Source organism: Gambusia affinis, linkage group LG11 (assembly GCF_019740435.1).
Source record: "Gambusia affinis linkage group LG11, SWU_Gaff_1.0, whole genome shotgun sequence".
In the NCBI taxonomy this organism is placed as follows: domain Eukaryota; kingdom Metazoa; phylum Chordata; class Actinopteri; order Cyprinodontiformes; family Poeciliidae; genus Gambusia; species Gambusia affinis.
This window is the reverse complement of record NC_057878.1, coordinates 14,944,034-14,968,561: the sequence shown is the minus strand read 5'-3', so window position 1 is coordinate 14,968,561 and position 24,528 is coordinate 14,944,034. Positions and strand designations below refer to the sequence as shown.

The 24,528-nt window shown below is 37.1% G+C and overlaps 2 protein-coding genes across 2 annotated transcripts; both read right to left on the bottom strand.

Annotated features, from left to right (window-relative positions):
* Positions 1-21: 21 nt before the first annotated feature.
* On the bottom strand, positions 22-3,966 carry bbs5 (Bardet-Biedl syndrome 5). Its single transcript, XM_044131459.1, has 12 exons — positions 3,785-3,966; positions 3,461-3,543; positions 3,313-3,378; positions 3,093-3,142; positions 2,859-2,986; positions 2,651-2,786; positions 2,429-2,524; positions 1,732-1,794; positions 1,512-1,646; positions 1,060-1,143; positions 794-817; positions 22-709 (listed from the first exon to the last, which is right to left on the bottom strand). The coding sequence occupies exons 1-12, from the start codon at positions 3,844-3,846 to the stop codon at positions 608-610; spliced, it is 1,029 nt and encodes a 342-aa protein (XP_043987394.1). The 5' UTR covers positions 3,847-3,966; the 3' UTR covers positions 22-607.
* Positions 3,967-5,175: 1,209 nt separating this feature from the next.
* Positions 5,176-23,968, bottom strand: col28a2a (collagen, type XXVIII, alpha 2a). Its single transcript, XM_044131448.1, has 36 exons — positions 23,879-23,968; positions 23,606-23,767; positions 21,525-22,087; positions 21,067-21,087; positions 20,918-20,977; positions 19,742-19,795; positions 17,911-17,955; positions 17,796-17,822; positions 17,666-17,710; positions 17,512-17,556; positions 17,231-17,284; positions 16,482-16,550; positions 16,314-16,382; positions 16,146-16,214; positions 14,600-14,668; positions 13,578-13,646; positions 13,394-13,462; positions 12,615-12,683; positions 12,431-12,502; positions 12,284-12,352; positions 12,136-12,207; positions 11,820-11,888; positions 11,621-11,689; positions 11,459-11,527; positions 11,310-11,378; positions 11,150-11,218; positions 9,692-9,760; positions 9,494-9,562; positions 9,329-9,409; positions 9,146-9,181; positions 9,025-9,061; positions 7,884-8,441; positions 7,520-7,797; positions 7,195-7,444; positions 5,861-6,052; positions 5,176-5,775 (listed from the first exon to the last, which is right to left on the bottom strand). The coding sequence occupies exons 2-36, from the start codon at positions 23,739-23,741 to the stop codon at positions 5,768-5,770; spliced, it is 3,669 nt and encodes a 1,222-aa protein (XP_043987383.1). The 5' UTR covers positions 23,742-23,767; positions 23,879-23,968; the 3' UTR covers positions 5,176-5,767.
* Between the last annotated feature and the right edge of the window lie 560 nt (positions 23,969-24,528).

Genomic DNA, 24,528 nt, shown 5'->3' with positions numbered 1-24,528 from the left:
CCATTCTTTAAATGTTTGTACAACTTTGTAATCAGGCCACATATAGACCTATTCAGTCTGTGGATGTTTAATTAGACATTAAGAAATGCTCCTCCAACCCCACAGTTTACTTAAATAAATTTTATTCTTAGAGGCTTTTATAGGGTTGCTAAACATTTTTTATGTTAATACAACTTCATGACAAACATTTCAGAAGTGAGCAGACTTTAGGTATGGGAAAAACAGAAACTTACTTCCTTTCTTTCATAAGGAAAGAAGGAAATGTTTGTAGGGAGGTAGGAAAAAGGAAGGAAGGAAAACAAGAAATGGAGGAAGAAAGAGAAGACATTAGGAAGGGACAAGAAAGAAATTTCACACTTTTTCAGGCTGCATGGAAACCCTGTCTTCACAGCATTTAAAAACTACAAAAAAAGCAAAACAAACAAAAAAGGCATACAATTCAAGTTACATTATTCAAGTTTTTTTTTTTTTTACCAGATATGAAATTTGGTACCTTGTCTTAAACAAAGCATCTATAAATGATCTATGCAACTTTAATGTTGGCCTATAAACAATAAATAAATGCACACTTGTCTGTACATGGAGAACACAGATGTTTCATGTTGTTTTAGCCTATGACTTCCCACAGCCCCTGAAGTGTAAACCCCTCCTTAAGCTTCTCAATGGCGAGGCCAAGCTCATCAGAGAAAACTGCTTCACGGTCTTGTTGCTGTAGTATCACAACAAAGATATCAGATTTTCGCAATTTTTAAAATGTGCTGAAAACTTGAGCTTATTTTATGAATATATTTACCTTATGCCCATCAGCAAAGTAGGCCTGAAGAAAAAAAAAACAACACATAGTGAGGTTATTAAAGTTATTGCAATCAACAGTGTATTCTAGTTGTTAAGGTTGATCATTGTTGCTGATGAGCAACACAGACAGGAGCACTAAGCAACGTGAACTCTTGTTGGTTTGTCATCCTGGGAAGCATTAGCTCGTAGTTATTCTGAGAGTCTGACAGGCTTTAGACTCCCAGAGGAGTGACGAGTGTGGCGAAGGCCAGCAGGCTCACTCACAGTGAACGCATCGGTCTGTTCATCGGGCTCAATTTCCACGTCATCAGGAGGCTGTTCCACAGTCAGTTCTTCCAGTGGCTGGGGCTGAAAATGGCACAATGAGAAATGTTAGAGGACATCTCTAGAATACCTTGCAAAACTCTGAATACTTCTCGAACTTTTAAACATTTTAACATATCCGAACCTCCAACTTTAAACTATCTTATTAGAATTTTAGAGACTAAAACAAAGTAGTGAGTAATTGCGATGTTCATTGGTAACTAACCATATTTTCAAAAGCTTCACAAATAAAATATGAAAAGTGTGACAGGCTTTCACTGCAACTATATGGACTTTGAATCATTCTGACATATAAATATGCTTGGAGATAAACCATGTCATTGCTGCCGTAGCAATATGTTTAAGGCTATTGTCATTAAAAATTACGTCTAAAACTATACATGTTCGCCTACCTTTTCCTCCATTTCATAATCCACTCCAAAGATTGGGTTTGTAGAGTAAACTTTATGCAAAGAGTTGATTTCTTTGAGAGCGTCTTGCAGCTTCTCCACCGGATCAATTTTAAACCCAAGCACATATCCTCCACTCTGAAACAACAATGTCGCTGTTATGATTATATCATAAAAGCAAGAAGAGGAAAACCTTTATTATGAGAACGTCCAAGGAAGTCACCTGTCGGGAACTTTCAATAACCAGAGCCAGGCCAAACTTTGAGTCTCTAATTCGGATCGACCACTTGGGAAGAACAGAAAATTATTAGTTAAATAGACTCTAGGCTTAAAGCGCAGAATCGTTTTGCCATATTCACTCAATAACCTGAAATCTTCATCTGACATGTTATTCTTTATGACAGTGTTTTTAAAGTGTTTATGTTAATCCATGTTCCAATGTCAAGTTTCAAGCAATTTACGTAGTTGGGGACAGTTTCAGAAAAAGGATTTTCTTTAAAAATTGATTTTTCTGCTATAGAAATAGTGTTAGGTTTGTAATAAACAGATTGCAAAGAAAAAAAACTATTTTGTTTACATTTAGTGACATGTTCATGAATAAAATCATTTAAATTCAGATGCGCTGAACCCTGGGAATAAAAATCTGAAATTATACAAAGTAATCCGAGCCCACAGAAGACTTTGGCACACTTCAACCAACTCTTCTTCTAAGCTATCAGTGCCATCCTATACTCCTGGATTTTCATCCTATCATTTATTTCTGTAAGAGACTCGTTCAATTATTCCCGTAAGAAGTTTTTTTTTAATTTTTTTTTTTAAGTTTCGACATCTGCTGTAGAGTTTATAAATTAGCTGTTTTTCTTGTGCATGAAATGAACTCCTTGGCTAAACAGAATCAAGACATCAGAATCCAAACTTACAATCTGTAGGTAAGGAATGCTGACGTTGAAACTCTCGTTCATATTGGCATGCCACACAATCCGAACATTGGTGATAAAGAAGGTTCCCAGGTTGCCCTACAAAAGAATATATTCATGTTATACAAAATTTTTCATTTCAAATGGTGACTTACATAAAATCTTGGATACATATAAATTTGATTTATACTGTAGCTATGCTCTCTTTCTGAACAACAGCAGTACCTGATCACTGGAGAGATTCCAAACCCCATTGATTTTATCATATACTTGCTCCTGAGGCAAGAGTCGAAGCTGCTTGTTTTGAATAAGAGCAGCTCGCAGTTTCAGGTCTCGGTACATCTTAGAGGTCTCATAAGCCCTGTTGTGAAACATAAAATGTCAAACTCTTTATAAGGCACCTACTAAATTTAAAATATAATCCTCCTTTTACCTGTGTACAGCAATGACAGAGGTGAAGAGCCTAGGACTTCCGAGAACCAGGTTGGTAAAAATGAACTCAAATCTTGTGTTGTTGGACTTTGTTAAGATGTAGAGTGCTTCAGTATGACCCCTCAGTTTCTAGAAAACCAAATTAAATTTAGATGTAAATACCACAAAAAAATACTAACAATCCACAGGAAAGTTCAAATGAAACTTTTAGAAAGTGAAAGATAAGGTTACTCACAGAGTTTGCGGTCCTTGTTGTGATGTTAATAATAGTGTTATAACCAACAGCTAATAAAAATAATAGAAAACATCACATTTTACGTTTAAGAAGCTATATGAAATAGAAATATTGTAGATAAAAATGTTTTATGAAAAACTTCTTGAGTCAAATCAGAACCTAATAACCCACACTACATTCAGGAATATTATTTACCATTCAGACATTTAGTTTTACTCACACAAGTTGACTCTTGGCAGAGCCGAAGAGTGCCAAATGATTCTCAGGTTTGTCACCAAGAGCCGTCCTGAAATAGGGAGACAGTCCTTATTCTATAACTGAAATTACACCAACTACGCATAAACGGTACACGGGAATGGCAATGCCACCTCGTTCTCCGTTATTTCCTTTCGTATCTTCAATGGAGTCCAGACAATCGATCAACACTTCTCCTGGACGGGTTTTCATCTGTCTGTGCACAGGAAGATGATCATAGGTTATTTATTAAGGTGTAAGAGATCAGTGCAGAAACACTAAAACCCAGAAAAAGGTAACTCTGATATAAAGCTAACACTAAGGAAAATAAATCAACAACCAACCAAAAACAGTTAATTATGGGAGCTTTTTTGGATAAGCCATCTAGCTCCGTTCTGGAGCTAAGTGAGCTTGCTAGCAATGCTACGGGTAATATTCCCAAATGATTATTAACTCACTGCGCAGTAATGTCAAATCTAACATCTCTGTCTTCCCAGAGAGCATCTAACGCCGCCGCCATTATCTTTACGTGACAACTCTTAATGTTTTGTGGACATTAACGCCCAAACCGCCACAATAGCAAGAGCTAGCTAAAGCCAATCTGAATAATCCTGCATAGCGTCACAGTCTCCACGACAACAGACGGAAAGCCTAAGGGATAAACTTCCTTTAACGCGCATTTCTAGAAACAGCAGCAAACGTTGATAAATATTGACTAAATATAACTGTAGCATTAAAAGTCATTTGATGTGTACATGTTCGTTTTTAAATAAAATCATCAATCAAACTTTATTCCTGAGAAACATAAAGTGCGAGTGCTTTATCAGCAGAATATGCAGTTGATGGAGGAAGATACAAATGATGGAAGAAGTCGATTCAAAACGGGATATGCAGAGAAACCAAATAAAAGAGGCGCTTTATGAAGGTGTAACCTAAAACATTCTGTTTTTTCTACTATCAATATTTTATTTTATGTTTTGTTCTTATTACTCCCTCTGAACTGTTGCTTTATTGCAGAAGTACTGTTGTTGACTTGACTCTTTCCCTGAGACAGGAACTAAAAATCGAGCTGAACATGAGTCCTTGAGTTAAAAGGATTTTCATACCATTTTATTGCTGCACAAATGATAGGAGTGAAGACATTACAATCATAATCCTTTTTTATTCAAACTAATTTGTTTCTCTCTTTGCCACAAAAATAATGGGGAGAATATTAACTAAACTAAAAAACAATTAAAAACAAAAGTAGTCAGAAATTCTCAATGTGTCTATGAGAAGCTATGTGATTTTATCAGACGTTGATGTTCCTGCATGGGATGTGGAGAAAACTAAAGTGCATTAAATATAAAAAGATTATGTGCTGTTGTAGAAAAGCCTCCATATGGTGTCAACCATTGATTTGCTACTATAGGTCAGTTACTTTTGGTCTCCATGCTGTCCTTAATATTGTGTGCATAAATGACTGCTTAATTTAGAAAAAAAAAGTAAACAAAGGACAGTTTTATACTGAAATCTTATTTTAAAGCTCAGGTGGTGTTTTCATAGATCTCAAAAGTGTTTTGGGATCTATAACATTTACAGACATTTAAGTATGATGCAAAGGTACAAAGTACATAACAAAGCCTTGAAAAAAATGTCAGATTTACAAAACCAGTTAATACAATACAGAGATATGTCTTCTGATTTAAAAAATAGAAAACAAAATCACATGATGATGACAACTTTAATTACCTGTGATATTTATAAAAACATGAAAAAAAATACAGAAACCATCATTTCCATTTTATTAGTTTTAAAAAAATCCTAAAATAAATTTGTTCAGAAATACCACACTATATATATGCACATATACAGTACAGACCAAAAGTTTGGACAACTTTTGGTCTGTACTGTATACATACAAACCTGCTTCTATCTTCATTTTTCTGAAATTTGCAGCAGACCATTTAGACCAGCATTTGATAATCACAGCTGCCTTTAATAAAGCCAAAAACATACTATTAAGAAAAAAATTAAGAAACCCAAACAAATATGTCATAAAAAATATATTACAGCAAATATCTCAACATGACTGTCTAGTTGGAGATATGTAACTAAACAGATGGCATGGAAAGATGTCTGACTCAGCATTTTCTGTGGCTGTTCCTTTAAATTCATGATGTCTAAACCCTAAAAAACCCCCACATAAAATAAAAACTGCTTTCTAAAATATCATGACAACACATTCAGTCCTGAGGTAAAGAAGTTGGTTCGTTTTTCAAGCAGGCTGGTGGATATATTTTTAAACTAATAATTTCTGAAATACATTTAATACTGAACAACATATACTTGTGTATATGAGGACAGAAGTGTTCGAAAAGTGCAAGAAAACTGGTGAATACAAGTGAGTAAACTAGAAATGTTGAGACTCCAGAATAATCACAACGTCACAAATTGTCTTCTTATCCGGCTGAAACAGAAACAAATATTTTGTTTTGGACAAAAGAAGTAAAAAGCAGAACATGCTTGTTTGATTTGAAATCACCAGAGCTCACCTGTTCTTAAAAGAACACAAGTGTTCTTGCATTCTTCTTCAGTTTCATAGCGGTTTTCATTCCCACCGCAGCCTCCGTACCAGAACTGTGCACAGGCGTTGGCCTGTTTGTCATAATACCAGCGGATTAAGTAGTTTCTGCAGGTTCCTTGGTCCAAAATGAGATTGCAGCGATGATCAAGAGCAGGGACCTCTGAAAAAGAAATGGGTACGTTTTCAAAAAATGTGCCCACCAAAACTAAACCAACAGATGTTTTGTGACCACATGATATTGAACTAAAATAGATTCTTAAAAGTCGGAATTATAGTTATTATTTATAACAAAGCAACGCACAAAGAAAAATCTCAAACTCCTAAAACATTTACAAATGATTATCTTTCCAGGGGTCAATTCTTATATTTTAGATAAAATTCAGAAATTTAATGATCTCTATAAGTCAATGCTTTCTCCATCTCCTGTTACTGGCTTTGTACTTTTCATTAACATAAATATTAGTCCTTTATCAGGCCTTTTGTTTGCTGTTTGTGCATTCTGCTCTGTTCTCTCAATCCCCCAGTGAGTCGTGGCAGATAGCTGCTCGTACTGATCTGGGTTATGCTGGAGATTTCTTCTTGCTAAGGGGGAGTTTTTCACTGTCGCTACAGCCTTGCTCTGTCAGAGGGTTTGCTGCAAGTCAATCACTCAATGTAATCCTCAGATAGAAAACTTTTTTTTAACCAATTTGAATGAGAAACTAAATTTAACTACACTACTTGATAACTAGGTTCAATTGGAATGTATTTGTAATTAGACTGAAATTATTTATTTTGTTCAGTACCTTGGGGAATGACATGGTGTAAATATTATGCTATATATATATATGATTAACTGAATTCAATTGAATTATAATATTAGCATAGCTGTTTACACCGTTTTTATGTCTAAGTCGTTAAGGTTATTCCACAGAAGTATAATTCAAAAACAAAAAATTCTGCGGCAACTTGGCTTAGCTGGAGATCAGGTAATGGAGGCTACAGATGTGTAGGTGATGCTGGAACATGTGACCTCTTCGATGGTAGGCACAGATGCAGTAGAGTGCAGGTACCGTAAAAGCTTTAGCATAACCAATAATGACTTTAACTCTAAGAGTGATATGACAGTTTCAACACTGTCATTTAGAGGACACTTGATGTCAATTTTCTCTCAAATTATTAGAGTGTTTTTCTATTTATGAATAAGTAATCCTCCAAATCTGCACCATGCAGGAAGAAACTAAAATGCACAACAAAAACAAAGAATAAAGCGACATGTGCTTTTCTTGGAATGAGCTTTTTGAGAAGAAGTACAGAACTCACCTTTAGGTAAGTCTGGACTCACTACAAGCTCCTTCTGCTTTGAGTCTGAAGACGTGTTAGATGCTGGTGTTGACAAAGGTGAAGAGGATACTGGTTCTGCTGATGATGATAAAACTTCCTCCTTGGATGCAGAACTTTCTCTTACAGGTGATGACATTGTGGTTTTGATGACATTGACTACAGATGTGCTGCTACCAGTCTGCACACGAGCCCTCAGGTCTAAATCTTCCCCATCATCGTCTTTCACTACCTAAAATCAAATTATACAACAGAATATGTTTCTTGTAGAAATATTTTGTGAGTTAGAGGTTCAGAGGACTGGTACCTGTCGAGGACGGGGATCAGCACTGATGGGCAGCGTAAAGGTGTCACCACGACCTCTGTTGTTGGTTTCTCTTTGATTTTTAACTTCTTTTTCAGACCTGTTCCCATTGTTTCCATAACCATTATTGTCAAACCCATTATATCCGTTGACATACCCTCCGTTGATTCTATGAAGACCCAGTCCATTGTTGCTGTTCCATACCCCATTTGGTATGTGATTGTAAATAAGAGCGCCATTTTCATCTTCACAGAACTTGCTGACCAGTTTAGATTCCAGTGCTGAGAAGAGACAAGAAATGTGTCAATTTGGACTGTTTGCACAAACTGCAGGTCAAAACATATAAATACTTGACACAAATCATCACCTGGTAGAGTATTGTAGTCATCAATCAGGTACATGTGTTCAGAGTCTGGGTCAGAGGCAATGAGGTTAAGTTCTCGTAGGAACTCAGCCTGTGTGGGATCAGAAGAATTAACTATTCCCAAAGCATACATCTCAATGTTTGCTGCATGAGCCTCTCGCACTGCTAAATCAAGTTTGACAGGATCTCGCTTGTCTGTCTGACCATCAGTGATGACAATGGCTACTTTTTGGACTCCAAACCGAGCGTTGAAGAAAGCCTCCTGGGTCGCCTTCCTGATAGCAGTCCCTGTGTAGGTGCCCTCACCCATGTAAGGCATTTTTCGGATTGCTTCCTTTACGTCCTCCTTGGTCAAATAACGAGCCAAGTTGAACTCTAAAATGACATCCAGACTGTAGAGAACCAGTCCGATCCTGGTGGAATTCCGTCCAACAGTGGTTCTGTCCACCAACCGAGTGACAAAGTCTTTGATGATCTCAAAGTTCTCAGGACCAACACTCTCTGAGCTGTCGATGACAAACACAAGCTCCATCGGTCTTTCTTTGCATTTGATGCCACATCCTGAAATGCGGAAAGAAGAAAATTCCATTAAAAACACAATTAAACTTGAATGCTTGTATTGTTTGTGCTGAGTGGAAATATGATTTAGATAAGCCTATCACTGCTGATGTGCAACAAATAATTCGCTAAGGACAAACCTGAAAGAGCCAAAGGTTTTCACATGATAGCAAAACAACAGCCAGATCTCTTCTCAAACGGCAGCAACAGAGAAACAGTTTGTTTCATTTTGTCTAGACTGGACTTTGTCATTTTGGATTTGTGTGTGCTCGTCTTAATTTTCTGCAACATATTTTCTTTTATGCCTTTCCTGCAGTTTTACTTGATGTGTGTGTTTACTCCACACACATGAAGTGTCCTGTTGCATTTACTGGTCCTCAATAAGTAAAGACCTAAAACTTTGGGTTTAGATCCCAATATTGGGAATCAATACCGAGCAGAATCTGAGGTGTGTGGTTTTCTATATATAACTCCTGTTTTTGGGCAGGTCATTTGCATTTTAAAAGCTTAGAAATGAGAGGGTGTACTTTCTTTCATCATGACTGTATTTACGGGCCACATGAAAATCACATTTGGGTGACCTTACCACATATTTCTTTGATCATCCGTATAATGTCTTCTCTCTGCAAAAGGAAACAAACTTTAAGAAAATAGTTGGTTTATAGGTTTATAGTTGAAAATAAAAGCATTTGGCTGATTTAACTTACCGTAAGGCCTGGTTCACCCTTGGTCCCTGCTGTCCCCTGTTATTTGAAAACATAAGGTTAAAAACAATCACTGTGTTGATCTTACACTGCTAGGATAAACAGTTTTATTTCCACCTATGACTAGAGTTGGATGAATGCCTGAATACACACATTTCATACAATTACTTTGTTCACATATTTTACCATTTCTCCAGGGACTCCAGGATCACCCATGTCTCCTTTTGTGCCTTTCATTCCCCTCTCTCCCTGTGACCCGCGGTCCCCCTGACCCAAAAAAGAACACATTTTCAGTATATCAAATAAAATGGATATTGATGAACTGTTTAAATAGAAGTGATAATCCATTACTTTAGGTCCAGAATATCCTTCTCCTTGGGGCCCTCTAGGTCCAGTCATGCCTTGAGATCCTGGCTCTCCCTGAGATTAGATTTTAAATTAGCTTAATTTAACTACAATCCTCCAAATTTGGAACAGCCTGTAATAAAATTGGTGATATTATGGAATACCATTCATATTGGGTTACATTAAATTAAATAATTAATTTACCTTCGGGCCTTGAATACCTTCTCCTGGAGGTCCAGCTGGACCAATTGGTCCTGGCCTCCCAATATTACCCTAATATTATGGAAATATCAAGTTTATGAATCCTGAAAAGTATTTAGATACAGTACACAAGAACTGTATTCGTTTTATAATAAAAATATTAACAAAGACTCAGAAATGTAAGGCAATTCTAAAAGCTACCCCATGTTTGAAAATGTACATATATACCAATGTTCTGTCTTATTGACTTTTACTTAATCATAAACTAAGAATGACAGTATGAACATTTTGATAACATAACTTAACTCTGATAAAATGCATCAATTTCTCCATTTCATGTTTTTAAAAAACAAAACAAACAAAAAACAACTAATAAAAAATGTTAAATACGTTGATAAAAAATACAAAAGATGTTCTGGTATTGAAGAGACTGGTTGGTGATGGATTTAGATGTTTTTTTCTAAATATTCCAGATATATAATTTTCCGTTTGTTCCTGCGATTGTTTTTTTAAGGTGAACTGATCTTTTAAAATACACCTTACATTATTTAAAATTAAGAACCAAGAGAACATGCTTGAAATAAATGTTGTTAATTAATCCACACAAAATTAAAATTATTAACATTAAAAGTTTTATAGTGAGATTTACATGGAAAAATTTTAATCTTAAAATGTTGACAACTGAAAGTATTTGTTTTTTTAAATCAAGTTTTTCTTTATTTTGTTGAAACTTTTTAGAAGTTGAGACCCCAAACATACAGCAGGTTTTATTCAAATTGACAGTAAAATATATTTTTTGTTTTGAAAATAGAATTTCAATTTGTGGCCAGTAAGTTACTTTAATAATTTAAGAATTTTAGCCTATGTCACCATTGGTGTGGAGAAGCTGCACACTGTCGTATGTCCTGGCATAATTTTGACAAAATATTTAAATATTCCTTTTGGCAGAATGCATTTAAATCATTTAAGCGCTAAGAAAGATTTTCAAATAGAGTTGAGGTCAGAGGTTGGAGAGGTTTTTTTCTATGGGCTTTGATAGCTACTCCAAAACCCAGTTCTGATATGTATTCTGATATGGTTTTAGGAATATGAGTTACAATCATACTTATTACTTATCATACTTGTCATACAATGATAAGAGGAAAGTATGTTGTCTGATCAATCCACCTGGGAAAGTGTTGCGTATTTCCTCTTTTCCTTCTGCAAGACTTTGAAATTACTTCACTTTGCAATAAATCCCATAAAACATTCTTATCCACATAAGCAGAAAATATTTGTTCTATAATCTCACAGAGGATTAACTATATCATCCCTCTTATTCAAAGTTAAATTTGACAAAGTCTGTATTGAAACAAAAGCCAAAGTAAAGGTAACAAACTCCTTTTGTTCATTTTCTACTTTGTGAAGCTATTTTTGAGTTACAGGTGTTGATGCAACTGTAAGGAATGAGATCTTCCTTACTGGTGGTCCCAGTAAGCCCTCGCCTGGTGGGCCGGGCAAACCTGGAAGGCCTCTAAAGCCAACGTCACCCTGAAACAGAGGTGAGGATTCCCATAAGGACAGCAGAAACACAAAATCAGGGGAGGAACTGTTCAGATCACAAAAGGTCATGGTGACAAACCTTTGGACCAGGAATTCCCACTCCCTCCGGTCCAGGCTCACCTGGTAACCCTGGCACGCCTGGAGGACCCTGGACACACAACAGAGGGGTTTTCTAAAAGTTCTGTTTGCAGACATTGCACAGTTTTTTGTTTTGGTAATTGACAATACCACAGGGCCTGGAATGCCTTCACCCTTTGGCCCAACTGGACCTGTTACACCTGTAAGACCGCGATCACCCTAATAACAGAAAAAAATCACTCATGAAAATTGACATCATTTTGTAGACAGCTCTGTGAAAAAGCACATCATAAATTAAGTGATGGCATTTACCTTGGGACCAGGTAGACCCAGACCCGTTTCTCCAATAGGACCAGGTGGACCAGCAGGACCAACTTCACCCTGAACACGATGAAACACAAATGCCAAACTGATTACTTAAACCAGCTTTTTCATTCCATCTCTGCCATCAGGTTTTATTTGACAGTTTAGTTTTTTGCTGCCAAAATCCAAGTTCAGATCCCTATTCTACCTTTGGACCTGATATGGACCGTCCCGGCTGCCCTGACATGCCCTGCGGACCTGGAATTCCACGTTCACCCTGAAAGAAGAGAATTGGCAAGAAAACTCTGATTTAATTATGCATGTGTAAAGAAACATTTGTCCTGCCAACATCATTAAAAAGTACATTTTTGGCTCCGCTTTCGGCATAAATCTTCACCAACTGCAAATTCGTGATATTTAGAAGGGATGACAAGCAAAGGGAAGGGCTGGAGATTCAAGGTTGTCAAATGTTTCTATCCAACAACAACATTAATATATTTGTAGTCTTGCATCAGGTCTCTCACTTTTGGTCCGGAAGGTCCTGGAATCCCAGGAGGACCATGCAGTCCCCGAATCCCTCTCAGACCCTGGTCGCCCTAAAACAGAGAACACCAGGCATGATGGACGTGAAATCATTTTTAATCCTATACAAGAATTAATAATGAAACATACCTTCTCTCCTTGAATGCCAATGCCTGGAGTTCCCTCGGGACCTCTTGAGCCAGATAAGCCAGGCTCCCCCTTAAGTGAGTGAATAATGAGCTCTTTAATTAGTGGCCAAAAAAAATGTATGGTCACCCACTGCGCAACATGCTTTACCTTCTGTCCTGGAGCTCCATCTTCTCCTGGAAGACCAGGCAGACCTCCTGGTCCTGGGGCTCCAGGTTCTCCCTACGATTTCAGTCAGATTCGCTTCAGATTTTATTTTCCAAATATGTTGGAAAATATTAGCAGACTATTTATGTTTGATGAAAACTTTAGTCACGAGTAGTGATTTAAATACCTTTGGACCAGGTTCACCGACGCCTCTTTCTCCAGGAGCTCCCTGCTCTCCTGGTAAGCCTTGGTGACCCTGAAAGGAAAATGTTATTAATACACAGTGTTATATGCCATATGACTAGTAACCCAGGGCGGTATTAAAAATGGGGACACGCATGCATCATATTTTTAAAAAGCCACATAGGGGTTCTTATTTTTGTGTAAATGGGATCAATCGGAGGTTTGCACCCCAATTTAATAGAGCAGACACTTTCTTGAAAGCTCAGTGTGTAGAGTGGGGTACAGTTTATTCATGTTTCATGATTCATTTTTCTAGTTTTAACAACACATATTAGTTGATTTAATTTAGGAATCAAAATCAGGAATGTCCTAATCAGTGCATTATAAAATGGCTGATATGGGATGTCCCTACTAAAATTCAACTCATAATCACTGCTGTTGGTCTGCTGCTGTCTGTAATATATTTTCTGCTGCATTGCCAGTGAGCTGTAGGGCAGTTAAAAATAATGACGGTCTAATTTTGTGGTACATTTTGCTAAACTGCTGTAGATATGCTCTTTGACAAATTTTTCTAGATTGGCCACTGCTGGGAAGATTCACGATGTGTTCCATATTTTTTTTATTTACATTATAAATATTATATATCTGTGATGTTTTTGCTGTTTAGCTTTATATAACAGAAGCAAACAAAATACTGACAGCACAATATGGACTTTTTTCAACCTTTTTTTTGTCAAGTCTTTCCTTGTTTGTTGCACAAAGACCGTTTCTCTTTGAACAAACCTTAGGTCCAGATAATCCTTCTCCTGGAACTCCTCTGACTCCTGGGGGGCCCCTTGGTCCCTCGACTCCCTGCATAATTATATTGATTGAACTCTTACTTAAAACATCATTTGCTACAATGGGTGTGTTTCTTTTAGTTATAAGGTAGCCTTAGCAACATTTAATCAAATTGAATTTAGCTTACCTTTTCTCCCTGAATGCCCACCCCTGTCTCTCCAGCTGGCCCGGGAAAACCTGGAGGTCCCAGTTCACCCTGGAGGTAAAGCACCATAGTTAAGACAATCTTCATCAATGGTGGATGATTTACTGGTTTTTATGTACATTTCTGTCCTATGGTGTAAACACCATGGGATGTCCTGCCTCTGAGCATCTGAAGGTTCTCCTCTCCAAAGTTTATGGTTTTGAATTTTGTTTACATTGTTTTTGCTTCCATGTTTGCAATATGTAGGTCATGACCAGTCTACAGTTCTCAGCTGGAACTTATTACCACAGTACAAAGAAGGAGACTGACAAAAGGCCCATCATTACTGAAATTCAAAGGTTTGACTATGGCACTCAGAGCAGGCCTCCTAGACAGTTTTCATTTTAAAATAAGACACTTTTCCACTCTCAAAAATCAACTTTCCTAGAGCTCTTTTTTTAACATCATCAACATTCTAAATATTTCAGAATGAAATGTTTAGCCTCTGACAAACTGTATTCAGGTGTGTTTAATCAGCTTCATCATTCTGAGGTTCTGTCTAAAAGTGAGCATCTTATGCCAAGACTATCACTCTTAACATGGTTTACTCAAAAGGTTATCTACGTAAGAACAAAGTATGCTGGATCTGGATCAGAACAGAAACATTTGCTTTATTGCATAATAAGTCAGAAAGGTTGCCAAGCACAGAAAAATACAATTATAATATTTTTTTCAAATGTATGGTACATTTAAATGTGACTAATTTTAATGACAAACGTTCTTTCATGTGAATTGCTGTAGTTGTTTAAAATTACTAAGTCTTACAGTGCAGTTTGCAACAAATTGTACTTGCTGCAACTTTCCCACAGCAACCAGATGTTAAAGGTGGTAAACAACCATCCAGCCTTGCTTTAATGTTATAGTAGAATATCCTGTAGCCTGGGGGATCTTTTGGGATTTCCCTTAATTTTCAGAAAGTGTACTGTTACAGTTAACTCCACTCATTAAATGCATTTACAACCCACCTTTTCTCCTTTGATGCTTACACCCTGCTGGCCCCTTGGCCCCCTCGGTCCTGCGAGCCCTCGATCCCCCTGAGGAAAAATAAACCAGGTGAATCCCATCAATTTACATCACAGCATTTACAAATATGGCCATGTGGAAGCAAATGGGCTAAAAAGTCTGTCCCAGTGGGGTAACTTAATGACTCCATGTTAATTGGCTACAATGCTTTCTGATTCAGGACCAATCTGGGTAAAAAGTGGGACCAGCATGCTCCTTAAAAATCTGCTTTAAGGGAAACATATTTTCTTAAAACAATTTTGAGACCTAGCTAAGTCCTAGTGGATCTTATAACAGAAGCCTGTTGTGAGCCTAGATTTACTAATATACAATCCAACCTAGGCAATATGTTTGAAATCTACACACACACACACATCGTGGGAACATTTGATTACTTACAATTAAATAAAACTTTTTAATTTCTTAATGGAAAATGTTCAACAATCACATATAAATACTACTGTTAATTAAGCCACAAACCACAACAGTAAGATGATAGCATTATTTTATAACAATGCACAATACTTCTAAGTCATCTCAGTTCCTTTCTATGGCCTTACCAGGTATTTTGTGGAACCTTCAATGCAACTTTCATTGAACTTTCAGGGAATTATCAGATTCTGTCTTGGAACTTACAAATAATTTTTATGATGCTTACCAGATGTTTTCTAGAACGTAAAATGTACATTCTGAAAACTTGGCAGAACTTTATTGAAACTGTCACAAAACCTAGCAGGTACATTCACCTAACTTACTTGGAGGTTTCTGGAACAGATTAGGCCTTATAATGAAACTTTGGTGGAACTTGCTGGGTACCTTCAGGAACTGGGTTCAATTCTCTAAAACACTTTCATGACACTTCGGCTGAACTTGTAAGTTGTGTTCTGCAGATGTTCTTCAAAAGTTTTATGAAAGTTCCGGAAGGTTTCTGCTAAATTTTCATGAATGTCCCATCAAAGTTCTCTGAAACTTTCCAAAAGTTACCTTGTAATACAGCCAAGTTTCTGAAAGTACTACAAACAAAACTACCACTTAGGTTTTTTTTTTTTAAGTTGAAGTAAGTGCTTTGCTACCAGCTGTGCATTTCTGTTCTGAATGTTGAATGGATTGTGTTCTTTGAGATTCAGGAGGCAGCATGCAGTGGCTTGCTTGGATCAAAGCTCTTAGAAAGAAACAGAAACATTACCAAGAGAGTCAACTGTTGAGCTGTGAGTCAGTGACCTGGAACAGGGGCTAAACTTGACAGACTGGAGAATGGCTCTGCTAAAATACAACCAAATTCCATCTTTGGCACTTGGCTTTTTAATACCTTTACTTCCTATATAATTTTCAGTCTAGAGTTTACTTTAATGGTTGATAACAGTTTCTGTTTGTGCCTTAGTTAGCTGACCTCGACTGAAAACATATTTTTATCAATACAGAATGTGAAAGTCACTGCATTCTTCAGTCATCCCTTAAAACAACTATTTTTACTAGTTTTCTATCTAATATGAAGCACTTAAAAATAACCTTTGATCCAGGAAATCCTACTCCTTGGGGTCCTTTTTCCCCTTGCACGCCTTGCTGTCCTTGGGGTCCCTATAGAGAAAGTAAAAATGTACATGTCACCCACACAGTAACAAGAAAATGAACGACATTAGTCTAAAGCAGAGTCGCAAATTGTGCATTGTAACTTACAGGAGGACCAGGCTCTCCCACACCATGAGGACCAGGAGGACCTGGTCGGCCCTGGAACCCCATGTCACCCTACGGATTAATGGAAACGTATGAAGTGACTCTCAATGAAAACAATTGATAACAAATATTTACACATTTTTTTTATATAGACTATATATGATGACTTACTTTTGGACCAGGAAGTCCAATACCAGTTTCTCCTTGTATTCCAGGAGGACCCGATAGGCCTCGTTCTCCCTGCAATTAAAAAAAACGAAACAGTTTAACAAGTTTTAAAAAATATTTTTTGAGTCTTATTGCTTGGCTTTAGATTCATTAATAGGTAATAAAAAACAAGCAGTTAACCTGTTGACTGGAGTCGATAACAGTAAGGGTGTTTTTGTTTAGAAAAAAACATATCAGTCAGTAGCCTTCTGCTAAGAGATTTGCACCATCTTAGAAATTCTCCAATTTAGAAACACAAAATGCAAGCACTAATTTATGAATGATTAAAATGTTGACACAGGTTTTACAGGTGGTAAATACATAGAAGTGGAGGTTTATTTACACTCATTTAGACTCCAGTTAATCCTAATCCTAATACAGATATTTCCATGGCCAGACAGGCCACACAGACTTTCCATCCATGGCTGTAAATGTAAGCCAAGTTTGAGAGACTGACATTGCTGCAGGGACTTTTTTTTTGCTCTGTATTTAGTTTCAGGAAACAGGCCATAAGAGATCCTGCATTCATTATGATGATTGTAGTAGTGAGACACGATGGAGGTAAGGAGGGCTTACAAGTGTTTTGCTTTGGGGTTAATACCAAAGTATTACAGCTCTAAAACTCTTGTTCAAACATATCATACAAGGAAATGCAGAGCAGAGGTTGAAACTTATATGTGGGATGAGCAGGGTAAAATTAGTCAGGGACTAACCTGCCTTCCCTGAGGCCCCTCTGGTCCAACGTCTCCATGTGGTCCTGGTAACCCCTGGGCAGAAAATCAGACAGCAAATTATAGAAAGATCAAAATGTTTTCATTTCACATCTGAGTTTTTCCCATTACTAATACCAAATAGAAATCCAGTGAGTGATTCATTTTGGTCCATAATATTTCATTTTAATAGTTCAAAGTGATAAATGTATACCATATACATTTTATTATCATACTTTTTCAACAACATGGAAAATATTAGTGTCGTATGAAGTATTACACACCTGCAGACCTCTTGGCCCTCTTGTTCCAATTGAACCTTCTGGGCCCTGACGCACATCATACAGAAAAAAAGAGTTAATTAAATCAAAGTGTAAGGAGAGAAGAAAAACAATCAGCAAACTATAGATTCAGCAAGTATCAACAACAATCTCATACCCTGTCTCCTTTGATTCCTGGCGTACCGCACTCACCCCTCTCACCCTGTGCAGAAATTACAAATACTAAACATGCATGTATATGCATATAAGGAAACAGCTTTTCTAACAATTTGGATTAATCTGAATACCTTATCTCCTTTGTAACCAGGTTTACCCTGCAGATTAAAATAATTATTGATTTTAATGACAAGATGTTGAGTATCATCATAATAATCTGTTTTGTTCATGAGTTACAGTATTTACCTCAGTTCCTTCTCGCCCAGGTATTCCACTTAATCCTGCTTCTCCCTGATGAAAAAGAGACATTACATTTGGTAATAACTGCTTGTTTTTTTTTTTTTTGTTTTTTTGTTTTTTTAACTAAAATAGAGCTGGAAATGTGCATTCTTTAAACAGAAAAGTTCAGGAAAATGACATGAAATGCACATTTACCCTCAGCTGTGTTTCTGTCGTGCGCATTTCATAATTTAACAACCAGGTTTTCTTTTTCCTTCAAGCACGCATCATTTGTGATGTTCAACTTTTATTTTCTACATTTCTGAGTGACAATGCACATAACATCTAATACTGAGCATATCCAAAAATAGATGGAAACAGAAAAGAAGATGTTTGTCAAAATATGGTAAAAAACTCCCCCACTTAACTTTAAACTGCATCAACAGATTGGGAGAGGCAATTTTTAAGTACGTTAAACCTGCATTCTTTATAATGACCAACAGAGGGCGACTTCAGAAGTTTCAAGTTTCAAATTGCTCACAAATCGATATTGGATCTGACCTCCTGGATTGTCTTGGTAAATATTTTGCTGCTGAGAAACATTGTCAATCATCATCTCTACCTTGGTTCTGTAAACATGTGACCCAAAAGAAGACACCAGATAGTGATGTGGTGTATTTGTTGTCAATGATCTAAAAAAGTCCTTACTATGGTGTTTCTTGACATAGTTTCAGAAGCCATTAGGCTTTACATTTCATTGCATTACGATTGAATGATGATCATTTAATTTTTGATTTGTATCACAGTACTCTGAAGTGCTGGAACTTAAATCATTTTAACTTAAATATTCACATATATTTTTAAGTGGTTATGAAGAAATATCTGAGTCATGAGATGTAATATATATTTGTAAATACTTTTCTGCCTCTTGTAAAAAACAAGGTTTAAAAATAACTTTGAAAAATTTGTTTTGTACGTGTCTTAAATGGATAGTTGTGTAAGTGAAGTTCTGTTAAAGGCTTACGAACGAATGTTCAAAAAGATCTTTATTTTTTTTATCAAAAACTGCCAGCGGTTCAAAGATATAAGCTAATCCCATGTGTATCAAGACAAAAGCAGCCATATAATTAAATAATTTAACATTTTTGAACCCTTAAAGCCTTTTCACATTGTCATTTTCATGTAGTTATTTACACAAGAAATATCAGTTGTAGGTGGTGTGCCAACAAAAATCTTCCAGAGCGAAACATTTAAAGAGAACAGAACATGTTTCCACTCAAAGTAACAAGTACAAATAGAAAATTAATGGAGAATAAAAAATGCATTCAAATAAACAGGTGCAACATTGTTTTTTGCACTACTTTATTTTGATGTCAGTTATCTTATCTACAGATGGCAGATAAGATAACTTGTAGGTGTTGGAGTGGGTTGCACGACCACATGCCTCCATTTGGGATGAATATAATCATTGGCTTATTAGTAAGGGCCTAATTCTAAAAAGCAATTGGCTAAACCACAACAATATGAGATTTAGTTTAGAAAAGAGAGTAGAGCTCTGCTTTGGTATTGGGCTCTCTCTGCATAACGTAAGCCAACTAATTTGGATCTATGATAAATAAAATATAAATCCAGGAAATATATACAAGTAAAACATTTGCTACAACCCCAACACTTCCTTTGACTGGCAAGTAAAACACATATTTGATTGACATCCTACATAGCAATTTTTCTTCCATGGTACATTTTTCAGGTGTATAATTCTAATTATCGCATGTCGTTAACAACAACCCTTTGACAGATTCCATACGAGCTCGTTTTCACTGCCAGTTGGGGAAATTCCCAACTCAAAACAACACACCTTTTGCCCTTTCTGCCCCGGAGCTCCATCATCACCGGGGCGACCTTTCTTACCCTGAGGAAAGGAACAAAATCGGGGGTCAAAATTCAGCGATTTTCCGTGTTTGACATTCTGTTCTCTTGTCGATAAGAGTTCAAATGGCTTTAACAATTGATGCTTTGATCCTAAGACCCATAAATTAAAGCTTGTCATGAGAAATATTTGCAAAGTGGAAATTTGACTCACTCTAGACAGGTATTGTCGACAGCACTCTGTGACTGTTACAAGACACAAGCTATCTTATCCAAACACTGAGCGGTTTCTGGTCTGAGCTGCACCTGGCCCACAAATGCATCTGTTGCTATCAACCAGACATTGCTGCTAGATGGTCATTAAGCTAACGAGAGCAATTATGAGAGCCTCTATTGTCTGGGTGGAGGAATTTGAAGAATTTCTCTGAGGTGAGGGCACCTGGACACCCAGCTGTCAGTTAAACTCAGAGCTTAACCATAACTGAGCTGTTTATTTGAGGAGGGGATGGGACTGAATTTGAGTCTCGATAATAGTGAAAATAAGCATCCCAATAATTAGATCACTGTGTCTTTATGACCCCCAAATGGCACAACAGGCTTAGCAGATACAAAATAACTTTATAATACCGAAGCTTGTGTATGAACAAGATTGCTCACTTTGAACAAGATTTTTAGTTAAAATATGCTTGTTCTTCATTCATTGAAGTTACAAACAGTGGGGTTAGTATCCAGAAATTTTAAGTAAGAGTAGCAATATTTCATAATAATATAATTCAAACAAAAGTAATTAGCATAAGCTATTCCAAAAAGTTTTTCTTTTTTAAACTGGTTGAAGTAAATGTAAGAGAGTAAATGTAGCTAGTTCGTATGTAAACAGTATTTATGACATTTGCCACATCTAATCAGACTGAACTTGACTGTTTTGCAGACATTCCATAAGCAGAATTGTGACAGGAATTGCAGCAAAAGTCTTTTCTAAAAAGCATTGTCTGTAAGGAGTTGAAGAGAAATGCACAGCACACTTTTTAGAGTTATGATAACACATTTTGATAAGCTTGCACAAAATTTTTAGCACATAGAATCATAATAAAAAAACATTAAGGTTTAGGATCATAAAGAAAATAAAATTTGGAAAAATGTGGCTTTTGTAAGGGTAAATGCTCACCGCAGGCCCGCTGAGTCCCCGTTCTCCTTTCTCACAAGCACATCTCTGAGCCAAGGGACACTTGAAAAGCAAAACAAAACACATTTTAGTAAAAATTACACTGCATCAAATACTAAGTTTTTCTCAATTTAACTTGGGAATGTACTTACTCCTTCATCAGCTAGTCCAGTCTGTAAAAAAAAGGGAATCAAGTGAAATGCAGCATTTTTAGGTAGCAAGTTATATTTACTGCACTCATGTTGGTCACAAAAGGACAATTTTGTAAGAGATTGTTTTAAAATAGAAGGCACAAGTTTATACAAGCTATGCAATCATAAAGGGAAAAAGTGATGTACATTCTACTTGTTCATACAAAGCAGTTGCAAAGCATAGGAAATCTTTATCTCAAGTGTTTGGTCAAATTCGTCAAACAGATTTTGTGTAGCTGTAGAGATCAGCGTAAATCCTGTTCTGGCGGGCGCATTCTTTCATTTGTTTCTCCTGAGCATTGTCAAATACCTGAACATGCCTGTCCATGCGTTCATTCTGGAGAGACGCTGGTTTAAACTCAATACAACCTTTTTCCTTTGTGTGTGTTGTCAGGTGACTGGCAAGAGCTCACACTCACTACTTCAGTGAAGATTTTTTGGAGTATGTCTTCGTCTTGTAGATTGTGGAGGAAGCGGGAGGCCGGGGAGCTGGCCAGCAGGCGGAGTTCGGCCATGTTGGCCGTCCCGGTGATGCCCAGAGCGAAGAACTTGATGCCCTGGTTCTTGGCATCAGCAATGGCAGAAAGAATGTCCGGGTTTCTTGGGTGTGAAACGCCGTCTGTGAGCAACACCACCACTTTGATGCTTCCAATTCTGGATTCCTCCTGGTACATCTTTGTCATATTGGTGATTGCATAGGTGGTGTAGGTGCCATGTCCAATGTAGAGTATAGGCCTGATCCGGTTCTTGAAGTTTTCGGGTCCCCTCCAGTCTTTGAGGGTTTGCTCCTTGATGACATGACTACTGTACTGCAGCAAGGCCACCCTGGAACTCAAGCTGCGGCCGCTCGGCAGCCGCGCTCCTTGGAGTCTGTCCACCATGTCCATCGCAAAACGCTTTTCCTGCTCATGATTGTCTTTCGCGCTCTCAGAACTGTCCAACAAGAAGGAGAGCTCCAGGCTGCAGTCTTCATCCAGGATGGCTGGGAGGAAAAAAACAAAACACATTTGCAGTAATAACTTAAGGTTTTTGCAGATTAACTAAATAGTGACAGGCAAATCCACAACTTAATGTAGCAGCGGTCTAGATAGGCATGGAGTTATACAGCCGAGTAGATACTATAGTGTAGGTACTATAGTGTTGCAAAATATCGAGTCTGGGAAAACCTTAAGGTGATTACGACTTTAAAGTATTTTAGGATAACAAACCAATTTGTTTTAGAATCTTTCAATAAAGCTGTCATCAGAATGGTTCCTTGGCCTTTTTATTGTACAATCTCCATTAAGAAAAATAAAAGATAGAAAATTTCACCCTATTTAACATGATTAAGATTCACATTTTCTAAATTATATTAATAACAACTTTCCGTTGATGTACTTGTCTTAAGTAAAGAGAGACATAAAACAATCTGAAGTACACAAATAAAACACAATATACACCCTAACTTAATTCAAAATAGTAACTAAAGTTTACAAACATGTATTAAGAGTTTGCTGGTCTATAAGAAGCCTGAGGAAAGTGGTTTTACACTTAATTTAGAGAATAATTTTAATCTGACAGAAGAAAGAAAATGAAAAGTTGAACTCAAGGTCTTAGAAATAGCTTTCAACACCAGAACAACAATGGATTTACCTCACTGACTGATTGGACTGCACATGAACTCTTTTAGTTCGAGAAATGGCAGATTTTGTTTTGGCTAGAATATTCCTCTTACTAGCTGTTGGTTTCCAGCTAAGATCTTTTTGGATTTCTAGATTGAGCTGTGGATTCAGAGCCAAGTTGGATACAAAGAAAAACCCTTCAAAAGATATTTACTAAGTGATGCTATCCTCACATCCACGGTGACTAGAGGGGATATCAAATAGTCAAATGACTTCATGTAAAAAATAAAAAAACATAATATATGATGCAACCAGAACCATTTGATGCTACTGGAAAGTGGTGGTCCAGTCTGACTGGGGGCAGCAGGACTTTAGTTTTACTGAATCTGCCTTTTCAGCTCCGTGGGAGACATCGTTATTAGAGGCTGCTTAATCAATGACAGGTGGAAACTGGAGATACGTCATCTTAGAGAGTATATAAAATAGATTATTCACATTTTTTAAAGTGACTGAATTGTTCCCCACTATTCTTCTTAAAACATATAATAATTTCTATAAGTAAACAGAGAGGTTCATGACATTTAAGGTGTAGCAGATTAATTATTATTCAACAAACAGTTGATGACTAATTATAGATTATTAAAGCCCTTTGAATTTCTACATTAGCACAATTTCTTTCATATAATAGAAACTTTATCAGATTTTTACATACAATCAAACATATGAAAAAATGAAACTATTATTCTGACCTAAATGTTCAGCTGGAACATTTTAAAATACTAAATAATAAAAGGTAAAATCTGAGGTGTTTCTGAGGGCTACAACATAGAGAAATAATACTGATGTTGTGCTGTAGCAGCTGTCTGAAGCATTTTTCTAATTTTCATCAAATGTCTCACCTTGTCCATCATGGATACTTGCAGCTACTGTCCTGGCTCTGGTTTTCTTGTACGTTTTCTTTTCCTCTGTTAGGTCTTGAGCCCAAACGCTGGAGATTGCTGTGACCAGAAGCACTGATGTGAAATAGGGTAGCATCCTGGGCCCTGAGGCGAAAGTGACACCTGATCTGATATCAAACAGCTTTACAAATCCAGGTACATCAAAACATAGTAGTAAGAAGGAGCAAAATGCACCCAGGAAACAGTATAACAATAATCTTCACAAAGACTCACTCTTTCAAAGATGTTCAGTTTTCCAGTTCTTCTGCTTCCTGTCAAATTACGAACTTGAGAGATGAAGCAGAGGGTCAGCACAGATCAAAACCCGACTGTGCCCTGCAACGGCAGCGGACACTCTGAGAGAAAAGAGTGAAAGAACCAGAGATGCTCCCTCCTCCTTCATAAGGAGACAGATCTTGTGGAGTCGTGCCAAGACTCCTGCCGTTGCCTCAGGGCAGGAGAATGCTGTCGAGATGAGTTGCTAAGACTAAAAAAAACAATGTATGTTTGCTGAGAGTGGTGTTTTAAAACCTCCCATTGAATGTGGCTGCAGATGTTCACATTTGCAAGTAAAAACACATTTTTAAGTCATAGTCATCATATTGTTTAATTGGAATACTGCAGATTTTTGACACCTTTAAGTTACAGAGCGTGTTTGAACTCTTACCACTACAGGGACACAAACCAACACCACCTCTGTGACCGATGGGTTTGTTTGGCGAAAACTGAACATGACAATGGAGTTTCAGAGCTGAGATACAAAACAGTATTAAGTCCACAGTTTGGAGCGGTTTGAAGTTCAGAGGCCACAATGGAAAACAGCTGGTCATCTCTTTTAACTGTCCCCAGGCTACAACCATAACAGCTCTGGCGGACAAAATGGG